General features: G+C 42.2%; 1 protein-coding gene across 2 annotated transcripts in view; it reads right to left on the minus strand.

Annotated features, from left to right (window-relative positions):
* LOC139579404 (interferon-induced very large GTPase 1-like) overlaps positions 1 to 26674 on the minus strand; it is a 52545-nt gene extending 25871 nt beyond the window's left edge. Inside the window, exons 1-7 of one of the 2 annotated variants that reach the window (XM_071407996.1) lie at positions 26602 to 26674; positions 24896 to 25057; positions 19660 to 19737; positions 19396 to 19506; positions 19168 to 19281; positions 15990 to 16091; positions 1851 to 1973 (exon numbers count right to left, since the gene is read on the minus strand). In XM_071407996.1, coding sequence (XP_071264097.1) covers positions 1851 to 1973; positions 15990 to 16091; positions 19168 to 19281; positions 19396 to 19506; positions 19660 to 19737; positions 24896 to 24996 — 629 coding nt within the window. In that variant the 5' untranslated portion in view covers positions 24997 to 25057; positions 26602 to 26674. The remainder of the gene's footprint in view (positions 1 to 1850; positions 1974 to 15989; positions 16092 to 19167; positions 19282 to 19395; positions 19507 to 19659; positions 19738 to 24895; positions 25058 to 26601) is intronic. The other variant, XM_071407997.1, reaches the window with a different exon arrangement.
* Positions 26675 to 27109: the final 435 nt, after the last annotated feature.

Genomic DNA, 27109 nt, shown 5'->3' on the forward strand with positions numbered 1-27109 from the left:
CATATTGTACGAGCAAGAATTGAGTACGAGGCCGTTTGAAATGGGCACCTTTTATCCGGCTACTCAATACTGCCCCTGCAGCCCAAACAGGTTAAACACATGACATTCAGAGTCCACTTTTCTCATTTTCGCAGCACTCATTTTTCACGTCAAAAGTCGTCAAGCAATGAAGTGGCTATGATTAGGCTGGACACATGACATTATTAACAACGCTTTTTTCAGATGAAAACTAGTTCATTGCATCCGCAGTTGAGCCCAGTTTCATAATATTACCTACGGTCCCAACTGCTTGCCTTGGGTTCGAAGTAATCACAAAAAAACAGGCCTTATTTTAGGGCATTTTTCACCCTGCCAGCTCCTATTCGTTCTATTGAGCACCGTTGAGTACTCTCTGGCATATGATTACACGGGGTGCTTTATATAATTAACATTCAACTATTTATTTATTCCATATTTTCCTCATTGTTTCTGTGATCGAAAAAAATACAATTAACATTTAAATTAAATTCTTTAAGAGTCCTGTGTAGTATTTTAAGCATTAAAAACTTTGTGGCTGGAACCTTCCAAGTGGCGCAGTGGTTTAAGACACTGCATTGCAGTGCAAACTGCGTTTCTATAGACGCTGGTTCGAGACCCGTGCCGGCCGCGACTGGGAGACCCGAGGCGACGCACAATTGGCCCAGTGTCGTCCGAGTTAGGGGAGGGTTTGGCCGGCTGGGAAGTCCTTTTCCTATTACGCTGTAGCAAATTCTGTGGCGGGCTAGACGCTGACACGGTCACCAGGTGTATGGTGTTTCCTCTGACACAAATAGTTTTTTTGTGGATGTGTATAATTTGTATGTATAAAATGTATAATAGTCATATTTAAAATGACTAAATCGGGTCATTTTGTATACCTTTATTTAAATTTGCATCGGGCTGCTTCTGTTAAGATGCTGGCAAAGTCGGCTGAATTCCGGTAGACGGAAACGACCCAATGTACTTGGGCCGATTCTGGGCAGTCATTCATTTTGATTGCGGGCCGAGTACGACACCCAATTCCGGGCCAATTCCTCATTGCTAGCTGGGATCACTCCAGTCAGAAGAGGCTCGGCAAAGGTTAGTTTCAATTAATTTGCTATGGCCTCGAGCTAGCGTTCCAGCTCAGCCGTTTTGCCGTTTTTCAGCCTTGTGTGAATTTGGACTCGTTCTATTGTCCAGCCTACTATGCGCATGCGACTGAGCGCATTCTGAATCTGACTGTAGGCCCAAATATAGAGTGTGCTGTCAGGCTACAGCGCCATCTATTGGAGGTTGTTTGTATATAATGGAATGAGTAATTTTAGGCCAAATATTCGTAACTCAAATACGCAGACTTTACTTTGCCCCCCTTGTTCTAGACGATTAGGTGCTTCCAACTTTGTGGCAACAGTTTGGAGAAGGCCCTTTCATGTATCTGCATGACAATGCCCCCATGCACAAAGCGAGGTCCATACAGAAATGGTTTGTCGAGATTGGTGTGGAAGAACTTGACTGGCCTGCACAGAGCCCTGATCTCAACCCCATCGAACACCTTTGGGATGAATTGGAACTCTGACTGAGAGCCAGGCATAATTGCCCAATATCAGCGCCCGACCTCACTAATGCTCCTGTGGTTGAATGGAAGCAAGTCCCCACCGCAATGTTCAAACATCTAGTAGAAAGCCTTCCCAGAAGAGTGGAGGCTGTTATAGCAGCAAAGGGGGGACCAACTCCATATTAATGCCCATGATTTTGGAATGAGATGTTCGACAAGCAGGTGTCCACGTACTTTTGGTGATGTAGTGTATGTCATACAACTCCATGTAATAATGCATGTGTTGTTGGTTTACCTTCCATCCCTGGTTTGGTCTCCATCATCACTTGGGTCTATGCTTGAATTCAATGACTGGTCATTCTGGACATTCGTAGACATATGACTAGCTGTACGTAGCTGGAGATGATTCAAATTGTTCCTGTAAATAAATAAAGTTTTCTTCACAGTTGATCCGGTTGCTGTTGGATCCTAACTACTATCTCCTACTGTTGTGCCCTTGCTCAAGCACACAACTTCTCCGTGGTCACTGCACAGCGGCTTGACCCTGCGCTCCTCTCAGTGTGTGTGTGTGTCTGTGTGTGTCTGTGTGTGTGTGATGCAGTGGCGTGTATTTATGGATGCTTCCCCCAAAAATGTACCCAAAATAAATTTTAATATATCAAATAATGTATCTTTCGTCTCTCTGTAATTCATAATTTTCCTTCAATTTGCAAGAGGCTGAATGTATGTCACAGGAGAAAGCATCTGAGTGAGCGAAACAGCGCACCTCTGTCTCTGTATGTATAGCCCATCTATCTGATGCTGTCTGGTCAAAAAGAGTATGACATTGTTGCCACCTGTAGTGTTGAATGCAAGGGAAGCCAGCAAGCATTTGGCCTCCCTTGATATATATTTTCTACGATAATAGCCAATCAGTGTTGAACTAAACTGAGTGAGCTCAGCTGTGAATGGTGCTGGCAAACCCCAAAAAAGTGTGAAGGGAAGGCGGTTTGGATTAGGCTTTACACCAATCACATCAAACCAAACGTAATTTGACAGAAAAAACACTTGAATTGTTACATCTCGTTGTGTTGTTGTCCTCCGATGGCTAGTTAGCTAATTAAAATTGTCCGTTTCCTAAGTTAGCCATGGACGGAGATATGGATTTAGACTTTTGGTTTGACTTAATTCTCCGTATTGGCCAATGATTATAACGGCGATTCTGATCCAACCATTAATTCATACATTGTTGTGCCCCTGGCCTGAGAGGATGGAAGTTCAATATGTAGCTAGATGTAGAAGGCTAATGTTAACTAGCTTGCTAATCATTTCCCATAAAAGGAAGCTAGGCTAGCGAGAAATGATTTTAGCCAGGTAGCCTAGAACAACAAAAACTGAACGTGTGTACTGTATGACATACTCATAGGAAAGAAAGTAGGATGGCATGGACGTTTCTTTACCAGTAGGATGAGTCAACATGTTTTTCTACTTACGCACACAAACACTCACACACAGAGAGAAATCAGAACCATGGACAGCCACATGATATTTAGCTTACGTTGATTGGACTAAATAGTTTTTTAATCTTTTAGTTGTCACTGTATTAAACTAAGCATAGCTGATTTGATGATGTTTAAATGTTAAAGTTGAAATGGTGCTGGAAGAGTGAAGGCAGCTACCGTTTTCTTTGCGACTTCCAGTTAATTACTTAATCCATTTTAGAATAAGGCAGTAACCTAACAAAATGTGGAAACATTCAAAGATTTTATTACTTTCCGAATGCACTGTATCACGGAGGCAAGGCATATGAACTAATGGGTTATACAGCAAACAACACAATTATTACAACACAGTAAATTGTAATTATAACATAGCTTTTCTTTCCTTGCTCGTGATTTTAAATCAGTAGTTAGGATCCTTTAGCTAAAGGATTGCCAGCGCTACTGTTGTGGGTGGGGTTAGGAAACAAGCAGAAGATACATTTGTTGTCTTATGTGGAGTGGTGAACAAATATGGACTACTTAAAGCTACAATATGTAATTTTTTGGGCGACCTGACCAAAATTCACATAGCGATGTGAGTTATAGACATAGTGTTCCCGTTGAAAGCAAGTCTAAGAAGCGGTAGATTTGTTCTACGTGTGCCATTTCTATGCATTGTGAAGTTTTGTTTTTGTATATTTTACTTTTGGTTTTGTACACCAGCTTCAAACAGCTGAATATACAATATTTTTGGTTATGGAAAAGTTATTTCACCAACAATGCCTTAGTGTACGTCATGGAATTTTGAGTCAAATACATACTTGTCACGCCCTGACCATAGAGAGCCATTGTTTCTCTATGGTGTAGTAGGTCAGGGCATGACTGGGGGGTGTTCTAGTTTATTATTTCTATGTGGGGTTCTGGTTTATTTTTCTATGTTGGTGATTTGTATGATTCCCAATTAGAGGCAGCTGGTAATTGTTGTCTCTAAAGGGGGATCATATTTAAGTAGTGTTTGTTCCCACCTGTGTTTGTGGGATATTGTATTTTGTGTTTTGTGCACCACGTAGTCACGTATCTTTGTTAGTGTATTGATTTATTTGTTTCGTTATTGCTAAGGTTAACTTTTTTAATAAATATGTGAAACTCAACATCCGCTGCGCCTTAGTCCGTCTCTACACACGACCATGACAGAACTTATTATTTAAAAATTATTTTGAAGTTGGTTTTGTAGCATAAACTGGGAATTTGATATTTTTCACTGATATTATGATTGTCTGTTTCATATCTGCAAAGTAGTTTAAAACGCTGTCAGTTCCACTTTAAATAAGATGTTTATGGACATTTTACTGCAGTTTAGGCTGGTCAACTTCGCCTAGCAAAAGTGGTAGTGTAGTCAGCTAGACATAGTCAGGCTGCTCCTTTGCTACAGTATGCAGAGGGAAGTGAGACAGATGAGCCGCATGTACCTGAATGACAGACTGTCAAGAGGAGAGAAGAGCTACGGTAAAACTAGACAGACTTCACCTGTCAAGAGGAGAGAAGAGCTACGGTAAAACTAGACAGACTTCACCTGTCAAGAGGAGAGAAGAGCTACGGTAAAACTAGGCAGACTTCACCTGTCAAGAGGAGAGAAGAGCTACTGTAAAACTAGACAGACTTCACCTGTCAAGAGGAGAGAAGAGCTACAGTAAAACTAGACAGACTTCACCTGTCAAGAGGAGAGAAGAGCTACTGTAAAACTAGACAGACTTCACCTGTCAAGAGGAGAGAAGAGCTACAGTAAAACTAGACAGACTTCACCTGTCAAGAGGAGAGAAGAGCTACGGTAAAACTAGGCAGACTTCACCTGTCAAGAGGAGAGAAGAGCTACGGTAAAACTAGGCAGACTTCACTTGTCAAGAGGAGAGAAGAGCTACTGTAAAACTAGACAGACTTCACTTGTCAAGAGGAGAGAAGAGCTACGGTAAAACTAGGCAGACTTCACCTGTCAAGAGGAGAGAAGAGCTACGGTAAAACTAGGCAGACTTCACCTGTCAAGAGGAGAGAAGAGCTACTGTAAAACTAGACAGACTTCACTTGTCAAGAGGAGAGAAGAGCTACAGTAAAACTAGACAGACTTCACTTGTCAAGAGGAGAGAAGAGCTACTGTAAAACTAGACAGACTTCACTTGTCAAGAGGAGAGGAGAACTACGGTAAAGAGCTGCGCACTTCGCCTGCCAAGAGTGAAGGGCAGAGAGAAGGACACACAGTGCAGTCATCATACAGACTTAAGATATGTGCACTTAAAGGAACTTAATTTATTTTACGCGCACTTTCCTCTCTGAGTTACGTGTATTCTGCCTTTGGCTTAATTTCTATAGAATTGCACCACCCCTGTGCATCTGGAGACTATGTATAAATGGAGCAAACCTGTTGTTTGCATGATGTGGTAAAACCACTTTCTGTTGAGTTTTCACCTAACTTTGGCATAAGTAGGTAAAGTAAACAGCCTTGCATAAGCCTTAGCTTGTACGAGCCGGAACGACTCATAAGAGCAGGAGCCTATCTCCTGTTTCTGTAGTGTGAGTCAGCTTGATGTACACCTCTGGACAGGACACTAGTCTATCGCAGGGCCTTAGCCCAACTATATCTCCTTCCTAATGAGTGCCAAGCGGAGACGATACAGTCTATGGTATGACTAGGCCGGGGATCGAACTCCCAACCTTCCCACGAGCAATGCAATGCAACTCGCTGCACAATTTGATAATTATTATAATGGAGAACTGGATTGTGCATTGTGGATAACCCAAATACTGCATATTGGTATCTACACATACAGTATGTATTTCACGTCATATATTGTATACAAAAATATAAACGCAACATGCAACAATTTCTAAGATTTTGCTGAGTTACAGTTCCTATAAGGAAATCAGTGAATTTAAATAAATGCATTAGATCCTAATCTATGGATTTCACATGATTGGGAATACAGATATGCATCTGTAGGTCACAGATACCTTAATAAAAAAAAAGGTAGGGGAGTGGATTAGAAAAAAGGTCAGTATCTGGTGTGACCACCATTTGCCTCATGCAGTGCAACACATCTCCTTCACATAGAGTTGGTCAGGCTGTTGATTGTGGCCTGTGGAATGTTGTCCCACTCCTCTTCAATGGCTGTGCAAAGTTGCTGGATATTGGCAGGAACTGGAACACGCTGTCATACACGTCGATCCAGAGCATCCCAAACAAGCTCAATGGGTGACATGTCTTGTAAGTATGCAGACTATGGAAGAAGTGTGGCATTTTCAGCTTCCAGGAATTGTGTACAGATCCTTGCGACATTTGGCCGTACATTATCATGCTGAAACATGAGGTGATGGTGGCGGATGATAGCACGACATTGGCCCCCAGGATCTTGTCACAGTATCTCTGCGCATTGAAATTGCCATCAATAAAATGCAATTGTGTTCGTAGCTAATGTCTGCCCTTACCATAACCCCACCGCCACCATGTTCACAACGTTGACTTGAGATAACCATTCGCCAGGGTTACTTTCTAAATGTAATCTGTTACAGTTACTAGTTACCTGTCCAAAATTGTAATCAGTAACGTAACATTTGGATTACCCAAACTCGGTAACATAATCTGATTACGTTCAGCTACTTTTAGATTACTTTCCCCTTAAGAGGCATTAGAACAAGACAAAAATGTATTTTACCAATTGACGACATCTATTGCAGGATAAATCAATGCTAAAGTTTACATTGCTGGCCATATATGGATGTTCAATTTTACTTTATGGGTTGGTTAATTAGGCTTCTTCTAACCCATCGCTTTCTAATACATATTATAATATGATTAAGTTATATCTTTACATTAAAAAGCAAAGTCTATCAGAATTTCAGTCATTCCAATAAATGTTATACTCCTTGATCTTCCAGAATAGGACCTGGAAATAAAGAAGTATAGATTAGCCACATTGTTTTCCCTGAGCAAAACCCCAAAACTAAGGACTTATTAGCCAGCCCTACTCTGTTGTTTATGATGTGGTTGTCATGGAGGACTGATTGGGCTCATTGATATGAATTGAAAAATAAATGCTGCGCTCATGGAATGGCTTTGAGCACTACTGAAAAGTGCTATTTACATGTGAAGAATGAATGCCATATACTGCATTTGCTATAGGCCTATTGTTTACCTTTTAGTTGGTGACACTTTGATATCTTGATAATATGGAGCTGTTTAAAGGGCAAATCCACAGATGAAACAATTACAAAATGGTCGCCCCGCCTCTGTTTCGGTAAAAAGCTGAGGGATGGGCCTGGAGAAATGTAACCACTCTCAGATTAATAGACAGCGCTATGGATGCAAGGACTGACCATACATGATTTCAAAATTATTGTTTTAACCAGGTTATGAGGCTGTACGGTGTTTGTTTACATTTATAATGTTTACAAACATTGGAGGAAAACAAGCTTATATTTTGTGTTCTCATAGTGTGTGACAGTTGAACTAAGCTCATGAGGCATTTTTAAGTTATATTCTTCAAGAATCCATGGGTGTAATTTATAATTCCAAAAATAGATGTAGCAACTACAGATTGCCCCTTTAAGTGTATCAAAAGTGTGCGAGTTTGAGCATGTGTCCATTAGGCCTATAGATTTTTAAAAATGTATCAGCATGAATTAGATTGACTCCCCAACCCTGCCGTTCGACCACACAATGCCATACACAACGCCGGTTGGATGTACTGACAAATTCTCCAAAACGACGTTGGAGGTGACTTATGGTAGAGAAATTAACATTACATTTTCTGGTGGACATTCCTGCAGTCAGCATGACAATTGCAAGCTCCTTCAAAACTTGAGACATTTTAGAGAGGCCTTTTATTGTCCTCAGCACAAGGTACACCTGTGTAATGATCATGCTGTTTAATCAACTTCTTGATATGCCACACCTGTCAGGTAGATGGATTATCTTGGCAAAAGAAAAATGCTCACTAACAGGGATGTAAACAAACTCTTCACATGCTACAGGGAGACAGGACGGACAGCTAATCGTCCTCGCAGTGGCAGACCATGTGTAACAACACCTGCACAGGATCGGTACATCCGAACATCACACCTGCGGGACAGGTACAGGATGGCAACAACAACTGCCCGAGTTACACCAGGAATGCACAATCCCACCATCAGTGCTCAGACTGTCCGCAATAGGCTGAGAGAGGCTGGACTGAGGGCTTGCAGGCCTGTTGTAAGGCAGGTCCTCACCAGACATCACCGGCAACAACGCCGCCTATGGGCACAAACCCACCGTCGCTGGACCAGACAAGACTGGCAAAAAAGTTCTCTTCACTGACGAGTCGTGGTTTTGTCTCACCGGGGGTGATGGTCGGATTCGCATTTATCGTCGAAGGAATGAGCGTTACACCGAGGCCTGTACTCTGGATCGGGATTGATTTGGAGGTGGAGGGTCAGTCATCGTCTGGGGCGGTGTGTCACAGAATCATCAGACTGAGCTTGTTGTCATTGCAGGCAATCTCAATGCTGTGCGTTACAGGGAAGACATCCTCCTCCCTCATGTGGAACCCTTCCTGCAGGCTCATCCTGACATGACCTTCCAGCATGACAATGCCACCAGCCATACTGCTCGTTCTATGCGTGATCTCCTGCAAGACAGGAATGTCAGTGTTCTGTCATGGCCAGCGAAGAGCCCGGATCTCAATCCCTTTGAGCACGTCTGGGACCTGTTGGATCGGAGGGTGAGGGCTAGGGCCATTTCCCCCAGAAATGTCAGGGAACTTGCAGGTGCCTTGGTGGAAGAGTGGGGTAACATCTCACAGCAAAAACTGGCAAATCTGGTGCAGTCCATGAGGAGGAGATGCACTGCAGTACTTAATGCAGCTGGTGGCCACACCGGATACTGACTGTTACTTTTGATTTTGACCCCCCCTTTGTTCAAGGACACATTATTCACTTTATGTTAGTCACATGTCTGTGGAACTTGTTCAGTTTATGTCTCAGTTGTTGAATATTGTTATGTTCATACAAATATTTACACATGTTAAGTTTGCTGAAAATAAATGCAGTTGACAGTGAGAGGACGTTTCTTTTTTTGTACCATTCAAAGGTTTGGACATACGTACTAATTCAAGGGTTTTTCTTTATTTTTACTATGTTCTACATTGTAGAATAATAGTGAAGACATCACAACTATGAAATAACACATATGGAATCATGTAGTAACCAAAAAAATGTTAAACATATCAAAATAGATTTGAGGTTCTTCAAAGTATCCACCCTTTGCCTTGATGACAGCTTTGCACACTCTTGGCATTCTCTCAACCAGCATTTCAATTAACAGGTGTGCCTTGTTAAAAGTTAATTTGGGGAATTTCTTTCCTTCTTAATGCGTTTGAGCCAATCAGTTGTGTTGAGAGGGCAGCTTGATGAAAACTAGTCAATATTCAGGTCCCCAAGAAAGTAGACCTCTTTTTTTACATCACATACACTATCAAGCATTTCACACACATTATTTAGATACTGACAATTAGCATATGGTGGCCTATAGCAACTCCCCACAATTATAGGCTTTAGATAAGGCAGGTGAACCTGCAACCACAAAATTTAAATAACACTTGACATGAGATTTTCTCTAAGCATTATAGGGATATGGCTCTGAATATACAGTGCCTTCAGAAAGTATTCATACCCATTGACTTATTCCACATGTGTTGTGTTACAGCCTGAATTCAAAATGGATAAAATATATATATATATATCTCACCCAGCTACAAACAATACCCAATAATGACAAAGTGAAAACATGTTTTTAGAAATGTTTGCAAATGTATTGAAAATGAAACACATAAATATCTCATTAACATAAGTATTTACACCCCTAAGTCAATACTTTGCAGAAACACCTTTGTCAGTGATTACAGCTGTGTCTTATTGGATAAGTCTCTAAGAGCTTTCCACACCTGGATTGTTTGTCCATTATTCTTTTCAAAATTATTCAAACTCAGTCAAATTGGTTGTTGATCATTGCTAGACAACCATTTCCAGGTCTTGCCATAGACTTTGAAGTAGATTTTTAAAAAACTGTAACTCGGCCATTGAAAATTACTGACACCTTGGTAAGCAACTCCAGTGTAGATTTGGCGTTGTGTTTTAGGTTATTGTCCTGCTGAAAGGGGAATTAATCTCCCAGTGTCTGGTGGAAAGCAGACTGAATCAGGTTTTCCTCTAGGATTTTGCCTGTGCTTAGCTCCATTCTGTTTATTTTTTATACTGAAAAACTCTCCAGTTCTTAACGATACCAAGCATACCCATAACATGATACAGCCACCACTACGCTTGAAAATATGGAGAGTGGTACTCAGGCATGTGTTGTATTGGATTTGCCCCAAACATAACACTTTGTGTTCAGGGCAAAAAGTGATTTTCTTTGCCACATTTATTGCAGTATTACTTTAGTGCCTTGTTGCAAACAGGATGGATTCTTGGGATTTTTTTTTATTTGATTCTGTACAGGCTTCCTTCTTTTCACTCTGTGAATTAGGTTGGTGTTGTGGAGTAACTACAATGTTGATGCATCCTCAGTTTTCTCTATCACAGACATTGAACTCTAACTGTTTTAAAGTCACCATTGGCCTCATGGTGAATTCACAGAGCGGTTTCCTTCCTCTCTGGCAACTGAGTTAGGAAGGATGCTTGTGGTGACTGAGTGTATTGATACACCATCCAAAGTGTAATTCATAACTTCACCATGCTCAAAGGGATGGTCTTTGTGGTTGAATCTGTGTTTTGAAATTCACTGCTTGACTTAGGGACCTTACAGATAATTGTATGTGTGAGATGAAGTAGCCATTAAAAATCATGTTAAACACTATTATTGCACACAGAATGAGTCCATGCAACTTATTATGTGACTTGTTTAGCACATTTTTACTCCTGAACTTATTTAGGCTTGTCATAACAAAGGGGTTGAATACCTATTTACTCAAGACATTTCAGTTTTCCATTTTTAATCAATTTGTACAAATTTTGAAAAACATAATTCCACTTTCACATTATCTCAATTTGAAGTTCAGGCTGTAACACAACAAAATGTGGAAAAAGTCAAGGGGGGTGAATACTTAATGAAACTACTGTATCCAGCAACACCTCCCCCCCGCATTCCTGTCTCATCTATAAATGTTATATCCTTGTATTGCTACTGCTGTATTATCAAAGGAATTATCTAAGTGAGTCTCAGAAATTGCTAATATATGAATGTTATCTGATGTTAGCAAGTTATTGATTTCATGAACCTTATTTCTAAGGCTACATATATTAATATGGGCTATTTTCAGCCCTTTCCTGGGTAGCTTATCAGAGATAGACATAATATAGAAAAGTACAAACAAAGCAAGAGAAACAAATATTCAGCAGTCCATTAATCAGTTGGTGTGTGTGTGTGTGTGCTGCGGGGTTGAAGCTACGAACCCATAGGCTTGGATCTCTCATCCCTTACAGGCTTTTGTGAGGGAGGGTGGACAATGAGCCTGTCATATCAGATGTAAGCAATGTCTCCACACGCACTGGCAGTTTTCATGGCTGGGATAACTTCTTTCCTCTTCTGGCGCACAGCTTCAGGATAGTCCTTGTTGAGGAAAATGTACGTTCCTCTCAAGTTCTTGGCTCTTTCCAGAACAGCTACCTTTTCATTGAAACTCTGAAATTTGACCACTATCGGGCTTGTCACCTGGGACTGTGGTGGGTTTTCCAGTCCTGTTGGTGCACTCCACCTCAATCTTCCTGTAGTCCATCTTCAGTTTCTCTGAGATAATTTCCCTCTCTTTGTCCACTACAACATGGTTCCGACATTGGTCGTTCCTCGAGATAATCTGATTTCTTCATCATTGTTATCATGGATTCACATACAGAACTGGTGTCCTCTCTCAAAGACTTAAATATTGCTGTCATTTTTACGTTCTCCTGCTAAACTCATCGATCTGACCCTGGGAGAACTGCAAACTGTTCTTCAGGTCCTGGACCTCTTTGTAGCAACTGATAATGTTGCTCTGTCGATTCCCTCTCCCAGCACCACCGCTCCGTTGCCTATGGAGCTGGGAGGTGCTGCGCTCAGGGAGGCCGGAAGAGGGTGGTGCTGTGTACCATCTGTGGCCGCAGAGGTCACACTGCTGGTCGGTGCCGTGTTGGTTCCTCTAGGGGTCGAGGCAGCAGGCTGGGCACTCTGGCGTTGCCCCAGGTGAGCCTGCACCACTCTCATCCAGAGCCCTCTCTTGTACACCTGTTTGTGCATGTTTACTTTCCTGAGTTTTCCCCGCTTTTCCAGCACAAGGCGCTCGTCGATTCAGGCGCGGCTGGGAATTTTATCGACAGAGCATTCGCCCATAGGTTAGGGATCCCTATTGTTTCAGTGGTTAGGCCTTTCCCAGTTCACGCTCTGGACAGTCGACCATTAGGGTCTGGGGTGATTAGGGAGGCTTCCATTCCCTTGGGCATGGTGACACAGGGGGGTCAAGAGGAGAGAATCAGTCGCTTCCTCATTGACTCTGCTGCGTTTCACGTGGTACTAGGCCTTCCCTGGTTAGCTGACCCCACCATTGACCCCTCATGACCCCACCATTTCATGGCAACAGAGGGCTCTCACTGGGTGGTCGCGAGAGTGCTCAGGGAGGTGTTTAGGGGTTTCCGTTTACGGTGGAAAGTCCAGACCAGGTCTCCACCGCGCGCATTCCCCCTGGAAATGCCGATTTGGCTTTCGCCTTCTCCAAAAAGAAGGCGACTCAATTACCACCCCATCGACGGGGGGATTGTGCGATAAATCTCCTGGTAGACGCCGCACTTCCCAGGAGTCACGTGTATCCCCTTTCACAGGCGGAGACGCCGGTTATGGAAACATATGTCTCTGAATCCCTGCGTCAGGGGTACATTTGGTCCCCCACTTCACCCGCCTCCTCGAGTTTATTTTTTGTGAAGAAGAAGGAGGGAGGTCTGCGCCCGTGTATTGACTACCGAGGCCTAAATCAGATCACGGTGAGGTACAGTTACCGCTACCTCTTATCGCCACTGCAATTGAGTCAATGCACGGGGCGCCCTTCTTCACCAAACTAGATCTCAGGAGCGCTTACAACCTGGTGCGTATCCGGGAGGGAGACGAGTGGAAGACGGCGTTCAGTACGACCTCAGGGCATTATGAGTACCTCGTCATGCCGTACGGGTTGATGAATGAATGATCCATCAGTCTTCCAAGCCTTTGTAGACGAGATTTTCAGGGACCTGCACGGGCAGGGTGTAGTGGTGTATATTGATGACATTCTGATATACTCCGCTACACGCGCCGAGCATGTGTCCCTGGTGCGTAAGGTGCTTGGTCGACTGTTGGAGCATGACCTGTACGTCAAGGCTGAGAAATGCCTGTTCTTCCAACAGTCCGTCTCCTTCCTAGGGTACCGCATTTCCACCTCAGGGGTGGAGATGACCGCATTTCAGCCGTGCGTAATTGGCCGACTCCCACCACGGTAAAGGAGGTTCAGCGGTTTCTAGGGTTTGCCAATTACTACCGGAGGTTTATCCGGGGTTTTGGTTAGGAAGCGGCTCCTATTACCGCACTGCTGAAGGGGGGACCGGTACGTTTGCAGTGGTCGGCTGAGGCGGACAGGGCTTTTGGTCACCTGAGGGCTCTGTTTAGCTCGGCTCCCGTGCTGGCCCATCCGTATCCCTCTTTGGCGTTCATAGTGGAGGTGGACGTGTCCGAGGCTGGGATAGGAGCCGTGCTCTCTCAGAGCTCAGGTACGCCACCGAAGCTCCGACCCTGTGCCTTCTTCTCGAGGAAGCTCAGCCCGGCGGAGCAAACTATGATGTGGGGGACCGGGAGCTGTTGGCTGTCGTCAAGACTCTGAAGGTGTGGAGACATTGGCTTGAGGGGGCTAAACACCCTTTTCTCATCTGGACTGACCACCGCAATCTGGAGTACATCCGGGCAGCGAGGAGACTGAAAAACATGGCCAGGCAAGGTGGGACATGTTTTTCACCCATTTTGTTTTCACCCTTTCTTACAGACCAGGTTCCCAGAACATGATGGCAGACGCACTGTCCCGGCTGTATATAAACAGAGGAGCGGCCCATGGATCCCACCCCCATACTCCTGGCCTCCTGCCTGGTGGCACCGGTAGTGTGGGAGCTGGACGCGGACATTGAGCAGGCGTTACGTGCAGAGCCCGCTCCCGTCCAGTGTCCCGCTGGGCGTCTGTACGTTCCGTCTGCTGTCCATGACCGGCTGATCTATTGGGCCCACACGTCACCCTTCTCTGGTCATCCTGGGATCGGTTGGACGGTGAGTTGTCTGAGTGGGAAGTACTGGTGGCCCACTTTGGCTAAGGACGTGAGGGTTTATGTTTCCTCTTGCTCAGTGTGCGCTCAGTGTAAGGCTCCTAGGCACCTGTCCAGAGGTAAGCTACACCCCTTACCCATTCCACAACAGCCATGGTCGCACCTGTCGATCGATTTCCTGACCGATCTCCCCCCAACACAGGGAAACACCACGATCCTGGTTGTTGTGGATCGTTTCTCTAAGTCCTGCCGTCTCCTTCCTCTGCCCGGTCTCCCTACGGCCCTACAGACTGCGGAGGCCTTGTTTACGCACGTCTTCCGGCACTACGGGGCGCCTGAGGATATAGTGTCTGATCGGGGTCCCCAGTTCACTTCGAGGGTCTGGAGGGCGTTCATGGAACGGCTGGGGGTCTCGATCAGCCTTACCTCTGGTTTTCACCCTGAGAGTAACGGGCAGGTGGAGAGAGTTAACCAGGATGTGGTTAGGTTTCTGCAGTCTTTTGGCCAGGACCGGCCAGGGGAGTGGGCGGCGTTCGTGCCCTGGGCAGAGATGGCTCAGAACTCGCCTCGCCACTCCTCCACTAACTTCTCCCCCTTCCAGTGCGTACTGGGGTACCAGCCCAGCCCATGCTCCTTGGCATCAGAGTCAGACCGAAGCTCATGCGGTGGACGACTGGTTCCGGCGCGCGGAGGAGACATGGGACGCATGTTCACCTTCAGCGCGCTGTGCTGCGCCAGAAAGCCAGCGCAGACTGTCACCGCAGTGAAGCCCCGGTGGACCGGGTCTGGCTCTCAACCCGAAACTGCCGGAAGCTGGGTCCGCGGTTTGTAAGGCTGTTCAAAGTCCTGAGGAGCCTGAACGAGGTGTGTTACAGGTTACAGCTCCCCCCCGATTACCGTATTAACCCCTCGTTCCATGTGTCTCTCCTCAGGCCGGTGGTGGATGGCCCGCTCCAGGAGTCTGAACATCAAGGGGGCCCCGGCGTACGCCGTTCGCTCCATACTGGATTCGAGGCGTCGGGCGAGGGGCCTTCAGTACCTCGTGGAGTGGGAGGGGTACGGTCCGGAGGAGAGATGCTGGGTTCCGGTGGAGAACGTGTTGGACCCTACAATGCTGCGGGAGTTCCACCGTCTCCGTCCAGACTGCCCCGCACCTCGCCCTCTGGGTCGCCCCCGAGGACGGTGTCGGAGCGCAGTCAAGGGGGGGGGGTACTGTCACGACTTCCGCCGAAGTTGGTTCCTCTTCTTGTTCGGGCGGCGTTCGGAGGTCGACGTCACCGGTTTTCTAGCCATCGCCGATCCACCTTTGATTTTTTCCATTTGTCTTGTCTTGTTTTCCTACACACTTGGTTTCAATTCCCTCAGTATTAGACGTGTATATAACCCTCTGTTCCCCCCCATGTCTGTGTGTGGAATTGTTTGTTGTTTCGTGTATGTGCACGCTAGCGCTGGGTTATGTCAACCCATATTGTGTTTAGTGTTCTTAGTGCCGGGTGTTTTGTTCGCCAAAATAAAAGGCTCCTTTGGCTACCCAACTTCTGCTCTCCTGCGCCTGACTCCCTTACAGCCAGTTACGCATACCTAACAGGTAGGAAAAGTCTGATAAGGTCACGCAGCTTCTGCTTAAATAAAATGTATGACCTTACTTCTCTTTTTGAGCTGAGTCCTCCTCCTCCGTATCCATTGACTGGTGACTATTTTCTGATGCATAACTCAGAGTCGGTGACTCTGCACTCTCCAGAAGGACACTGAAAGTAGAGTAATTCATAACTTTGAGGAGTAGAAGCATCAAAAGTCAACCAATTAGCATTGATATCAACTTCAACAAAATTTCATAAAGTAGGGGCATATTTGACCGGCAGATTTGGTTAGGATTAGGCCTTAGAGATCGAAATGGCTTAAGTTTAGGATCAAGGTTAGGTTTTTTGACCAAGAAGGAGAGTGATGGAGTGCTGCATCAGATGACTTGGCCTCCACAATCCCCCGACCTCAAACCAATTGAGATGGTTTGGGATGAGTTGCACCACAGTGTGAAGGAAAATCAGCCAAACAAGTGCTCAGCATATGTGGGTTCTCCTTCAAGACTGTTGGAAAAGTATTCCAGGTGACTAACTCATGAAGCTGGTTGAGAGAATGTGTGTGCAGAGCTGTCATCAAAGCAAAGGGTAGCTACTTTGAAGAACCTCAAATATAAAATATATTTTGATTTGTTTAACACTTTTTTGGTTACTACATGATTCCATATGTGTTATTTCATAGTTTTGATGTCTTCACTATTATTCTACAATGTATAAAATAGTAAAAATAAAGAAAAACCCTTGAATGAGTATGTGTGTTCAAACTTTTGACTGGTACTGTATATATAAAGAAATTGTGCGTATTTAATTTCCATAATTAACAAATAATATGTGTAATAATGTAGGCAGTTCATGAGAAGGATTGTTACCTATATCCAGGATTGCCATTACAAAAATCCAATTTTTGGCAAGCAATTATTATTTTAGCAAATAATTATTTGGATTCATCCTATATTGTCCCTAACTCATTACCCCATTGAAACAGATGTGGGATACATACACATAATCATACACACAAATCCTTTTTCCCCCACAAACAACCACAAGCTCAGATGTTGAACAGTTGTTCCATCCCCGAGCCCAACTCAAGAAAGGACTTGATGTGCGAATGCATATACATTCGGCGTATGCCGTTCGCTTGAGAAGGCATTGAGAACATTGAGAAGGCATTGAGAACATTGAGAAGGCATTGAGAACATTGAGAAGGCATTGAGAACATTGAGAAGGCATGCAAAATGTTGCAAAAACTGGCAAAAAATGTAAGATTTGATTATTAACCAATGTCATGTCCAAGCTGATGGACATCAGATACACTCCCTTCCCCTGAAACTCACATACTCTGGTCGCCCGTTGTAATCGTTTTCCAAAGCATCTCTGTGCAATCAGACCTATGATTATTTTGAGCCAACAGGGCAATAATTTGCCCGCTCTCTAATTGTCAAAGTGTGAACCCCTCCCCATGGGTTACTGCAGCTAGAGTTGCCAGCACTGCCACTACCTGGGTGGGGGCACCCCATCGGAATCCCCAACGGCTAGGTACAAGGTCGTCAAGGTTCTCATTAGCAGCTTTGAAAAATTCCTTGTATATTATGCTCACCAATCAGGGGGCTTTGTACGACCAACCCTGCCAGGCAGGCTCAGAGTCTTGAGGGGGCGGTGCTACTTTAGTGGGTCACTGACCACATGAATCCTTCTGTTTTAGCTGCATATAGGCTACTTATAGTAGGCCCATAAAACAGATAAGGACTTCTCCTTATTGTATGGGTCGCTCTGGTGGATGTCTAGGGTATATGGTTGGGGACCACTCAATCATGATAGGACAATAAATTATAAATCTATTTCATTTATTTATTTTAAAATGTATATCCCATATCGACACAAAATTGAAAGCTCTCTCTCACAACCCCTGCTCTCAGACTGTCACACCCTGGCCTTAGTTATCTTTGTTTTCATTATTATTTTAGTTAGGTCAGGGTGTGACATGGGGAATGTATGTGTTTTGGTTTGTCTAGGGGTTTGTACGTTTAATGGGTCAGTGTCTTGTCTAGGTGTTTTTATGTCTATGGCTGCCTAGATTGGTTCTCAATTAGAGGCAGCTGTGGTTTATTGTCTCTGATTGAGAGCCATATTTAAGGCAGCCATAGGCATTTGGGTTTTGTGGGTAATTGTCTATGTTGAACGTTTGTTGCTTGTCTATGCACTTACGTCGTTAGCTTCACGTTTGTTGTTTAGTGTGTATTCAGTGTTCGTTTTCGTGTTTTTTCCCTTCTCTAAATAAAAGAGAATGTATTTTGCACACGCTGCGCCTTGGTCCACTTCTTCCACTCAAGACGATCGTGACACAGGCACACATTCAATTGTTTCCATACAGAGCTGGTGAGTCTGTTGCTAGGTAACTAGATAATGTTAGCTAATTGTTTGCTAGCTGGTTTAAGCTAATTTAGGGATTGAATGCCATGTAAAAAAAATTGTCATTAAAATTAGTACTTCACATAAACACTCAGAGAACATTGAACTATTAGTTTTAGGTCAATGGTGACTTGCTTACCTTGAAATAAAGCTTAAAATTGTGTTAATTAGGAGTTTTTTTATTCTGTCTTCATAGCTAAAGTTAGCTTGCTGTTCTCAACCTCCTGAAATATCTAGCGCGATCTTACAGAAGAAACAACCTACAGTCCTTCCAGGATTTAGTGATTCTGCGTTCACAATTTTTCATTGCAAAATCAAACATTTGCTGCATATTATGCGAGGGCTTGCAAATTTAAACAATCACGCACTATTACCGCATAAAACAGTAAAATCACTGCAATATTACTGTATAATACTGTCTCACAATTTTAACCAATCACCACACTTTGACTGCATAAAATAGTTAAATCAAGCATCACGTCAACAAACGTTTTCCCTTGTCAGCGCATTTTTGTGACAAATAGCACAAAATCATTATAAATTGCCATGCAAAATGTAATTATTGCCGAAGCAGAATCAAACATTTTGGCCTGGAACTATGACAAAAACAAACTGTGAAATCCTGGGGGGACTGTCATAACAAGGCGAATGGGGACTTCTTGTGGCGGACACACAATGAACAAAACACTTTTCTATAGACCTGAATAGTATAATAACAATATAATTGGTCTGCTATATTCTACGGCACAACTTTTGCTTGTAGTAGACAATAATTGGTTAATACATTAATTAGTGACATCAAATTAGATAAAATGCCATAAATAAAATGTATTCTCACCCCTCTTTCTGAGTCAAGTCTTCCTCCTTGAATACAGGAGGGTTACGCATTGATTTGTCACTCTTCATTGATAGATAACTGGAGGTTGGTGACACTGGTCTCTCCAGATGGACCCTGAAAGCAACAAAAGACCGTCCCACAATTCACTTGAACATACAATAAACATATACAGTACATGATACACATGTCACACAACAATACTACTCTGCATAGGTTGTACTGGTTTACCTTTCATCCTTGCTTTGGTCTCCATCACTTGGGTCTACGCTCAAATTCACTGACTGGTCACTGTGGTCACTATGACTAGCTGTACATAGCTGGAGATGCTTCATATTGTTGCTGTGAACATAGAAAGATGCTCACGAATGTGTTTACTGTTATTTCAATGCAACTATTTTATAAAACATTGAACTGTGACTCAACTGTGTATTGTAAGGTAATCAACAACAACAAAAAAGGATCAGATAAACAACTAATTAGAAGTAGAAGCACCTTAGTTCTCCGTCACTCTCCGGTGTTCTAGTGGACTCACAGCTGGGTGTAGGAAAGTCTGTTTTATACACATGGACACTGTGAACAGAGAAGATTTTTACTGCAGCTTTAGTGTTTGAGAACCTTCTGATAGTGAACCAGGGGTTGGAACGGTTCAGGGAACAGAACCGAAAACCGTAAAGGAACAAAAACATTTTTGAGGAACGTAACCAAAACTGGGAACGAAAGTGATTTTTACTGTTCCGGAACAGAACCATTATTTTAAAATCATGGGATCCGGTTAATAACGTTCTTTTAAATTTGGGAGGAAAAATGCCATCAAACCGTCTATGAAAAGCACTTACTCTGTCACACAGACACTTCTCCTTGCCTGCCTGCCAGCTTGTTTTTAGGCTAGTTAAGGACACTTAAGTTATCTTGTTTCACTTTGGATTTAACAGAAAGGTAAGACTTATTTTGAATTCTGGTGCCGCTGCACACACAAGCTTGTTAGCTAGCTCTGGTCCAGGGCATTGAGTTAGCCTCAGCGTTGAGCCGATTCTTGGGACATTCAAAGTTCCTCCATATTATTCGTTCCTCCGTAGCAAGGTACAGTGCCTTCAAAAAGTATTCACACCCCATGACTCATATGTTGTGTTAGCCTGCATTTAAAATGTCAAGGTGGAATTTGTTTTTAAACATTTTTACAAATGAATTAAAAATTAAAAGCTGAAATGTCTTGAGTCAATAAGTATTCAACCCCTTTGTTATGGCAACGCCCAAATAAGTGAAGGAGTACACATTTGCTTAACAAGTCACATAATAAGTTACATGGACTCACTCTGTGTACAATAATAGTGTTAAACATAATTTTTTATGACTACCTAATCTCTGTACCCTACACATATAATTATCTGTAAGGTCCCTCAGTCAAGCAGTGAATTTCAAACACAGATTCACCCACAAAGACCAATGAGGTTTTCCAATGCCTTGCAAAGAAGGGCACCTATTGGTTTGTGGGTCAAAATAAAAGTCAGACATTACATATCCCTATGAGAATGGTGAAGTTATTATTTACACTTTGGATGGTGTATCAATACACCCAGTCACTACAAATATACAGGTATCTTTTCGAACTCTATCGCCAGAGAGGAAGGAAACCGCTCTGTGAATTCACCATGAGGCCAATGGTGACTTTAAAACAGTTAGAGTTCAATGTCTGTGATAGAGAAAACTGAGGATGCATCAACATTGTAGTTACTCCACAACACTAACCTAATTGACAGAGTTAGAAGAAAGAAGCCTGTACAGAATAAATAATATTCCAAAACATGCATTCTGCTTGCAACAAGGCATTAAATACTGCCAGAAATGTGGCAAGCAATTCACTTTTTATCCTGAATACAAAGTCTTATGTTTGGGGCATAAATATGCCACTCTCCATATTTTCAAGCATAGTGGTGGCTGCATCATGTTATGGGTATGCTTGCAATCATTAAGGACCGGGGAGTTTTTCAGGAAAAAAAAGAAACCTGGTTCAATCTGCTTTCCACCAGACACTGGGAGATTAATTCACCTTTCAGCGGGAAAATAACCTAAAACACACAAGGCCAAATCTACACTGGAGTTGATTACCAAGAAGACAGTGAATGTTCCTGAGTGGCCGAGTTACAGTTTTGACTTAAATCTATGGCAAAACTTGAAAATGGTCTAAAGATGTTCAACAACCAATTTGACAGAGCTTGAAGAATTTTGAAAAGGATAATTGGAAATGTTGAACAATCCATGTGTGGAAAGCTCTAGATACTTACAAAGACTCACAGTTGTAATCGGTGCCAAATGTGCCTCTACAAAGTATTGACTTAAGGGTGTGAATACTTATGTACAGTGCATTCGGAAAGTATTCAGACCCTTTGAATTGATTAAATACTTTTTTTCTCATCAATCAATCTACATAATGACAAAGTGAAAACAGGTTTTTAGAAATGTTTGCAAATTTATAACAAATAAAAAACAGAAATATCTTGTTTACATAAGTCTTCAGACCCTTTGCTATGAGACTTGAAATTGAGCTCAGGCGCATCCGTGATGATTGGAGTCCACCTGTGGTAAATTCAATTGATTGGACATGATTTGGAAAGGCACACATGTCTATATAAGGTCCCACAGTTGGCAGTGCATGTCAGCGCCAAAACCAAGTCATGAGGTCAAAGGAATTGTCCGTAGAGCTCCGAGAGAGTATTGTGTCGAGGCACAGATCTGGGGACGGGTACCAAAACATTTCTGCAACATTGAAGGTCCCCTAGAACACAGTGGCCTCCATCATTCTTAAATGGAAGAAGTTTGGAACCACCAAGACTCTTCCTAGAGCTGGCCACCCAGCCAAACTGAGCAAATCATGGAAGAAGGGCCTCGGTCAGGGAGGTGACCAAGAACCCGATGGTCACTCTGACAGAGCACCAGAGTTCCTCTGTGGAGATGGAAGAACCTTCCAGAAAGACAACCATCACTGCAGCACTCCACCAATCAGGCCTTTATGGTAGAGTGGCCAAACGGAAGCCACTCCTCCGTAAAGGGCACATGACAGCCCGCTTGGAGTTTGCCAAAAGGACTCTCAGACCATGAGAAACAAGATTCTCTGGTCTGATGAAACCAAGATTGAACTCTTTGGCCGGAATGCCAAGCGTCATGTCTGGAGGAAACCTGGCACCATTCCTACGGTGAAGCATGGTGGTGGGAGCATCGTGCTGTGGGGATGTTTTTCAGCGGCAGGGACTGAGAGACTAGTCAGGTTCAAGGGAAAGATGAACGGACCTCAGACTGGGGTGAAGATTCACCTTCCAACAGGACAACGACCCTAAGCACACAGCCAAGACAATGCAAGAGTGGATTCGGGACAAGTCTCTGAATGTCCTTGAGTGGCACAGCCAGAGCACGGACTTGAACCCAATCGAACATCTCTGGAGAGACCTGTAAATTGCTGTGCAGCGACGCTCCCCATCCAACCTGACAGATCTTGAGAGGATCTGCAGAGACGAATGGGACAAACTCCCCAAATACAGGTGTGCCAAGCTTGTAGCGTCATACCCAAGAAGACTCGAGGCTGTAATCAATGCCAAACGTGCTTCACGTAAAGGGTCTAAATACTAATGTAAATGTGAACTTTCAGAGGTTTTTTAATACTTTTTTTTGCTAAACATTTGCTAAAATGTCTAAAAACCTGTTTTTGCTTTGTCATTGGGGGATATTGTGTGTAGATTGATGGGGGGGATAATGTAATCCATTTTAGAAAAAGGCTGTAACATAACAAAATCTGGAAAAAGTCAAGGGGTCTGAATACTTTCCGAATGCACCGTAAATTTGTTATTTCTACAGTTGCAAAAAAAATCTAAATAATGTTTTCACTTTGTCATTATGGGTATTTTGTGCAGATGCGTGAGAACAAAAATAAATGTAATAAATTTTGAATTCAGGCTGTAACAACAAAATGGGGTATAAGTCAAAGGGTATGAATACTTTCTGAAGGCTCTGTATCTAGCTAGCATAGAATGATGTAATTCAGTGAAGTAATGATAGGCCTACTACTAATATCCTGAACACATTATAATGCATGTCATATCATGATACCGAGCACTTCAAGGCAGGACCCCTCTCTCTCACTCTCTCCCAATCCTGCAAAATGTACGTCAAACTTGTCTGTCATTCAAGGATATAAACAGCTAGCTTGCCCGGTCCATACAAAGCTGCTCTATCTGCACTGATTCGAAAAAAACGATTGGAAAATAATTTTGTATCCTACCCCTGTGGTGAACACATAGAGTATTAGTTTGATAGAAATTAGGGGAAACTGAGTTCCACCATTATCTGACTGGAAACAGCATACATTTGAAATTTCATTTTCATTTTCAAAATGCATTTTTCAATTTAATCTATTACTATACCTTGTAATGTCAGTAAATACTATAATAAACGGTTATCCTGATAATTACTATAATAAACAGTTGTGCTGATAATTACTATAATAAAACAGTTATCCTGATAATTACTATAATAAACAGTTATTGTGATAATTACTATAATACACAGTTATCCTGATAATTATTATAACACACAGTTATCCTGATAATTACTATAACACACAGTTATCCTGATAATTACTATAACACACAGTTACCCTGGTAATTACTATAACACACAGTTATCCTGGTAATTATTATAACACACAGTTATCCTGATAACTACTATAACACACAGTTATCCTGATAATTACTATAACACACAGTTACCCTGATAATTACTATAACACACAGTTACCCTGATAATTACTATAACACACAGTTACCCTGATAATTACTATAACACACAGTTATCCTGATAATTACTATAACACACAGTTATCCTGATAACTACTATAACACACAGTTACCCTGATAATTACTATAACACACAGTTATCCTGATAATTACTATAACACACAGTTATCCTGATAACTACTATAACACACAGTTATCCTGATAATTACTATAACACACAGTTACCCTGGTAATTACTATAACACACAGTTATCCTGGTAATTATTATAACACACAGTTATCCTGATAACTACTATAACACACAGTTATCCTGATAATTACTATAACACACAGTTATCCTGATAATTACTATAACACACAGTTACCCTGATAATTACTATAACACACAGTTACCCTGATAATTACTATAACACACAGTTATCCTGATAATTACTATAACACACAGTTACCCTGATAATTACTATAACACACAGTTACCCTGATAATTACTATAACACACAGTTATCCTGATAATTACTATAACACACAGTTATCCTGATAACTACTATAACACACAGTTATCCTGATAATTACTATAACACACAGTTATCCTGATAATTATTATAACACACAGTTATCCTGGTAATTACTATAACACACAGTTATCCTGATAATTACTATAACACACAGTTATCCTGCTAATTACTATAACACACAGTTATCCTGCTAATTACTATAATACACAGTTATCCTGATAATTACTATAACACACAGTTATCCTGGTAATTACTATAATAAACAATTATCCTGATAACTACATCAGATTGCATCATTAGTAGTGAAATGTGATCCAATGGACGGACACACACACACACACACACACACACACACACACACACACACACACACACACACACACACACACACACACACACACACACACACACACACACACACACCCCTACCTCATATCAGGGTCCATGGTCTCATCAAGATCCTTGTTTGGTGACCCATCTTTCTGTCTTTCTTTAGGGATGGCTCCACCCTCAGTCCCCTGATAACTCATTATAACTCTCAGAGAGGAGGCCTCAGAATCCTGAAGAGGACTGGTCTGGTCCCATATCAATCTGTAAATAAGAAGAGTTAACACCATTATATTAAAACGAGTAGACCTACTGTTGGCCTGCTGTGCTGGGGATTTAAATTGACATAATGACATTCTGTAAAGCATTTTGTACCGAATACAATTGTGAAAAGCACTAAAGGCTGAATGTTATATATTTTTTTATTATATTTTTTTTTATAAAAAGATTTAACCCAGCAATGTAACATAATTTTAGTGATTATGTAATTAGGGTATTTAGTTGTCTTTTTCGTGTCAGTCCTCTTTTAGGAAATGGTGTTATGCCTATGCTGGACACCAAACCGACCCCACCTGGTCATGGCTAGATGGTAGACAGTTTATGTCAAATTGACGTCAAAAGTTAATTTAGCATTTTAGTTAAACGTAAACCTTTCTTTAACGTTAACCTAATTTTCCCAACCTACTACGTTAATTATACTAACCTGTGGAGTCATTTCTCCTAACCTGCTAGGAAAAGTCAATCCAGGTCAATTCTGACATAAACCTAAACGCCTCAACCTGCGCCGACCATAGAAAATAGAGGCCTCTAGTGGCCAAAAGGCTGCATTAGCATGGGCAGCGCCATTGAGGACTTCCACCATTTTAACGTAGTCAACTGGGTGGAACTTCCAACTTCATTGGCTTACCCTTCCTGGTGACCCAGTTGGAGTCATGTCCAGCCGGGTCATCAGGAGGGATCAGACAGTCCTAAAGTAGAAAATGTACTACTTTAAAAAGGAGATAGCATCAATGGTGCTGCCCCTGCTGTCTACCTCTATGGCCCAACGCAAAACCACGTTTATATGAATCCATTTTGTCATGGTTTGCTGGGAGTCATAGGCGTATCCGAAATCTGTATTGCCTACTACTTACTATAACGACATAATGTTTACTACTAATCGTATTACATAATAATTAGAAACGTACTGTATACAACAAATGTATGCAGTAAGCAACAAATATGAACATAAATTACTAGACTCACCGTTCATTTGGGTACAGTGCGTCCTTCCTCAAAAGTGTGCAGCGAATTATAGCCGAAATGAGTATAACATCCAGGCATTTAAAGCATACTCGATTTTCCAAAATTCACATATAAACTATATTTTCACATACCTAAAATGCCTATCATTTAGAATGCAAGTATGGGTATTCGGATACGCCCATTGTACAAATGTAACGGGACTCAATTAGGCCTATGACCGCCTATCAGTTTGGTAGAAATGCACTGTATGTATACAACTCACACGATTGTCTATTATTTATTTCCTCATAAGCATCTCTTATTTTCGGATAAATATATTAATATATCTGCTAAATCTCAGTCAGCGTCTGGTAGCTGTGTAAAAGAGAACACATTGGTCTTCCTTGTGCGCACTAACCATTATGCTAGTTGGCCTAGTGGGGTACTAGATTTTTTTACTTGCCGTTTATTAGAAATAAGTTGAAAAATTGGGGCTTCATTAAAAGCAAGTTTCGTTGAGTTAAATAATAATTGAGTCCCAAAGAATCTTACACCTGACGTTCATAATAAAAATATTAACCTACCATTTCTGCTGCTGTCTTGCAAGTCGAAAAACATGAGGTGAAGACACAGAAAGAAAAAAGTTGTCGAATTTACTTTCAGTTTCTAACAGGAAAGATTTTCGACAAACAACTCCCGCTTAGAAAACGTAGACCTGTTTTTTTTAAAGAGGCAGAATATGTAGTTATAATATTTGAAATGTTTGTGGTGTCAAATATTGATAGGGTCAAATTAATTAAAAACATCTGGAAATAACACGACACACCTGATACATTTTGGCATTGGCATACGCCGCAAACTCTATAAATAAAATATTTATTGTGCATTAAAATGATTTCATGATGTGGGAATGTGTCTTCAGCTCGTGGTTATTAAATGCAGTGAAAATACAAACAAACGTAGATCAGAAAACATTATACAGTATTCTAATCGGGTTTTCGGCGTTCCAGTGACAGTTGTAATTACTCATTTGTTCCTCAGAGGACTTTGTAGAGCTGATGGGTCCTGAGCCGCTACAGCAGACAGCAGAAA

This window comes from Salvelinus alpinus, chromosome 6 (assembly GCF_045679555.1).
Source record: "Salvelinus alpinus chromosome 6, SLU_Salpinus.1, whole genome shotgun sequence".
NCBI classification, from domain to species: Eukaryota; Metazoa; Chordata; class Actinopteri; order Salmoniformes; family Salmonidae; genus Salvelinus; species Salvelinus alpinus.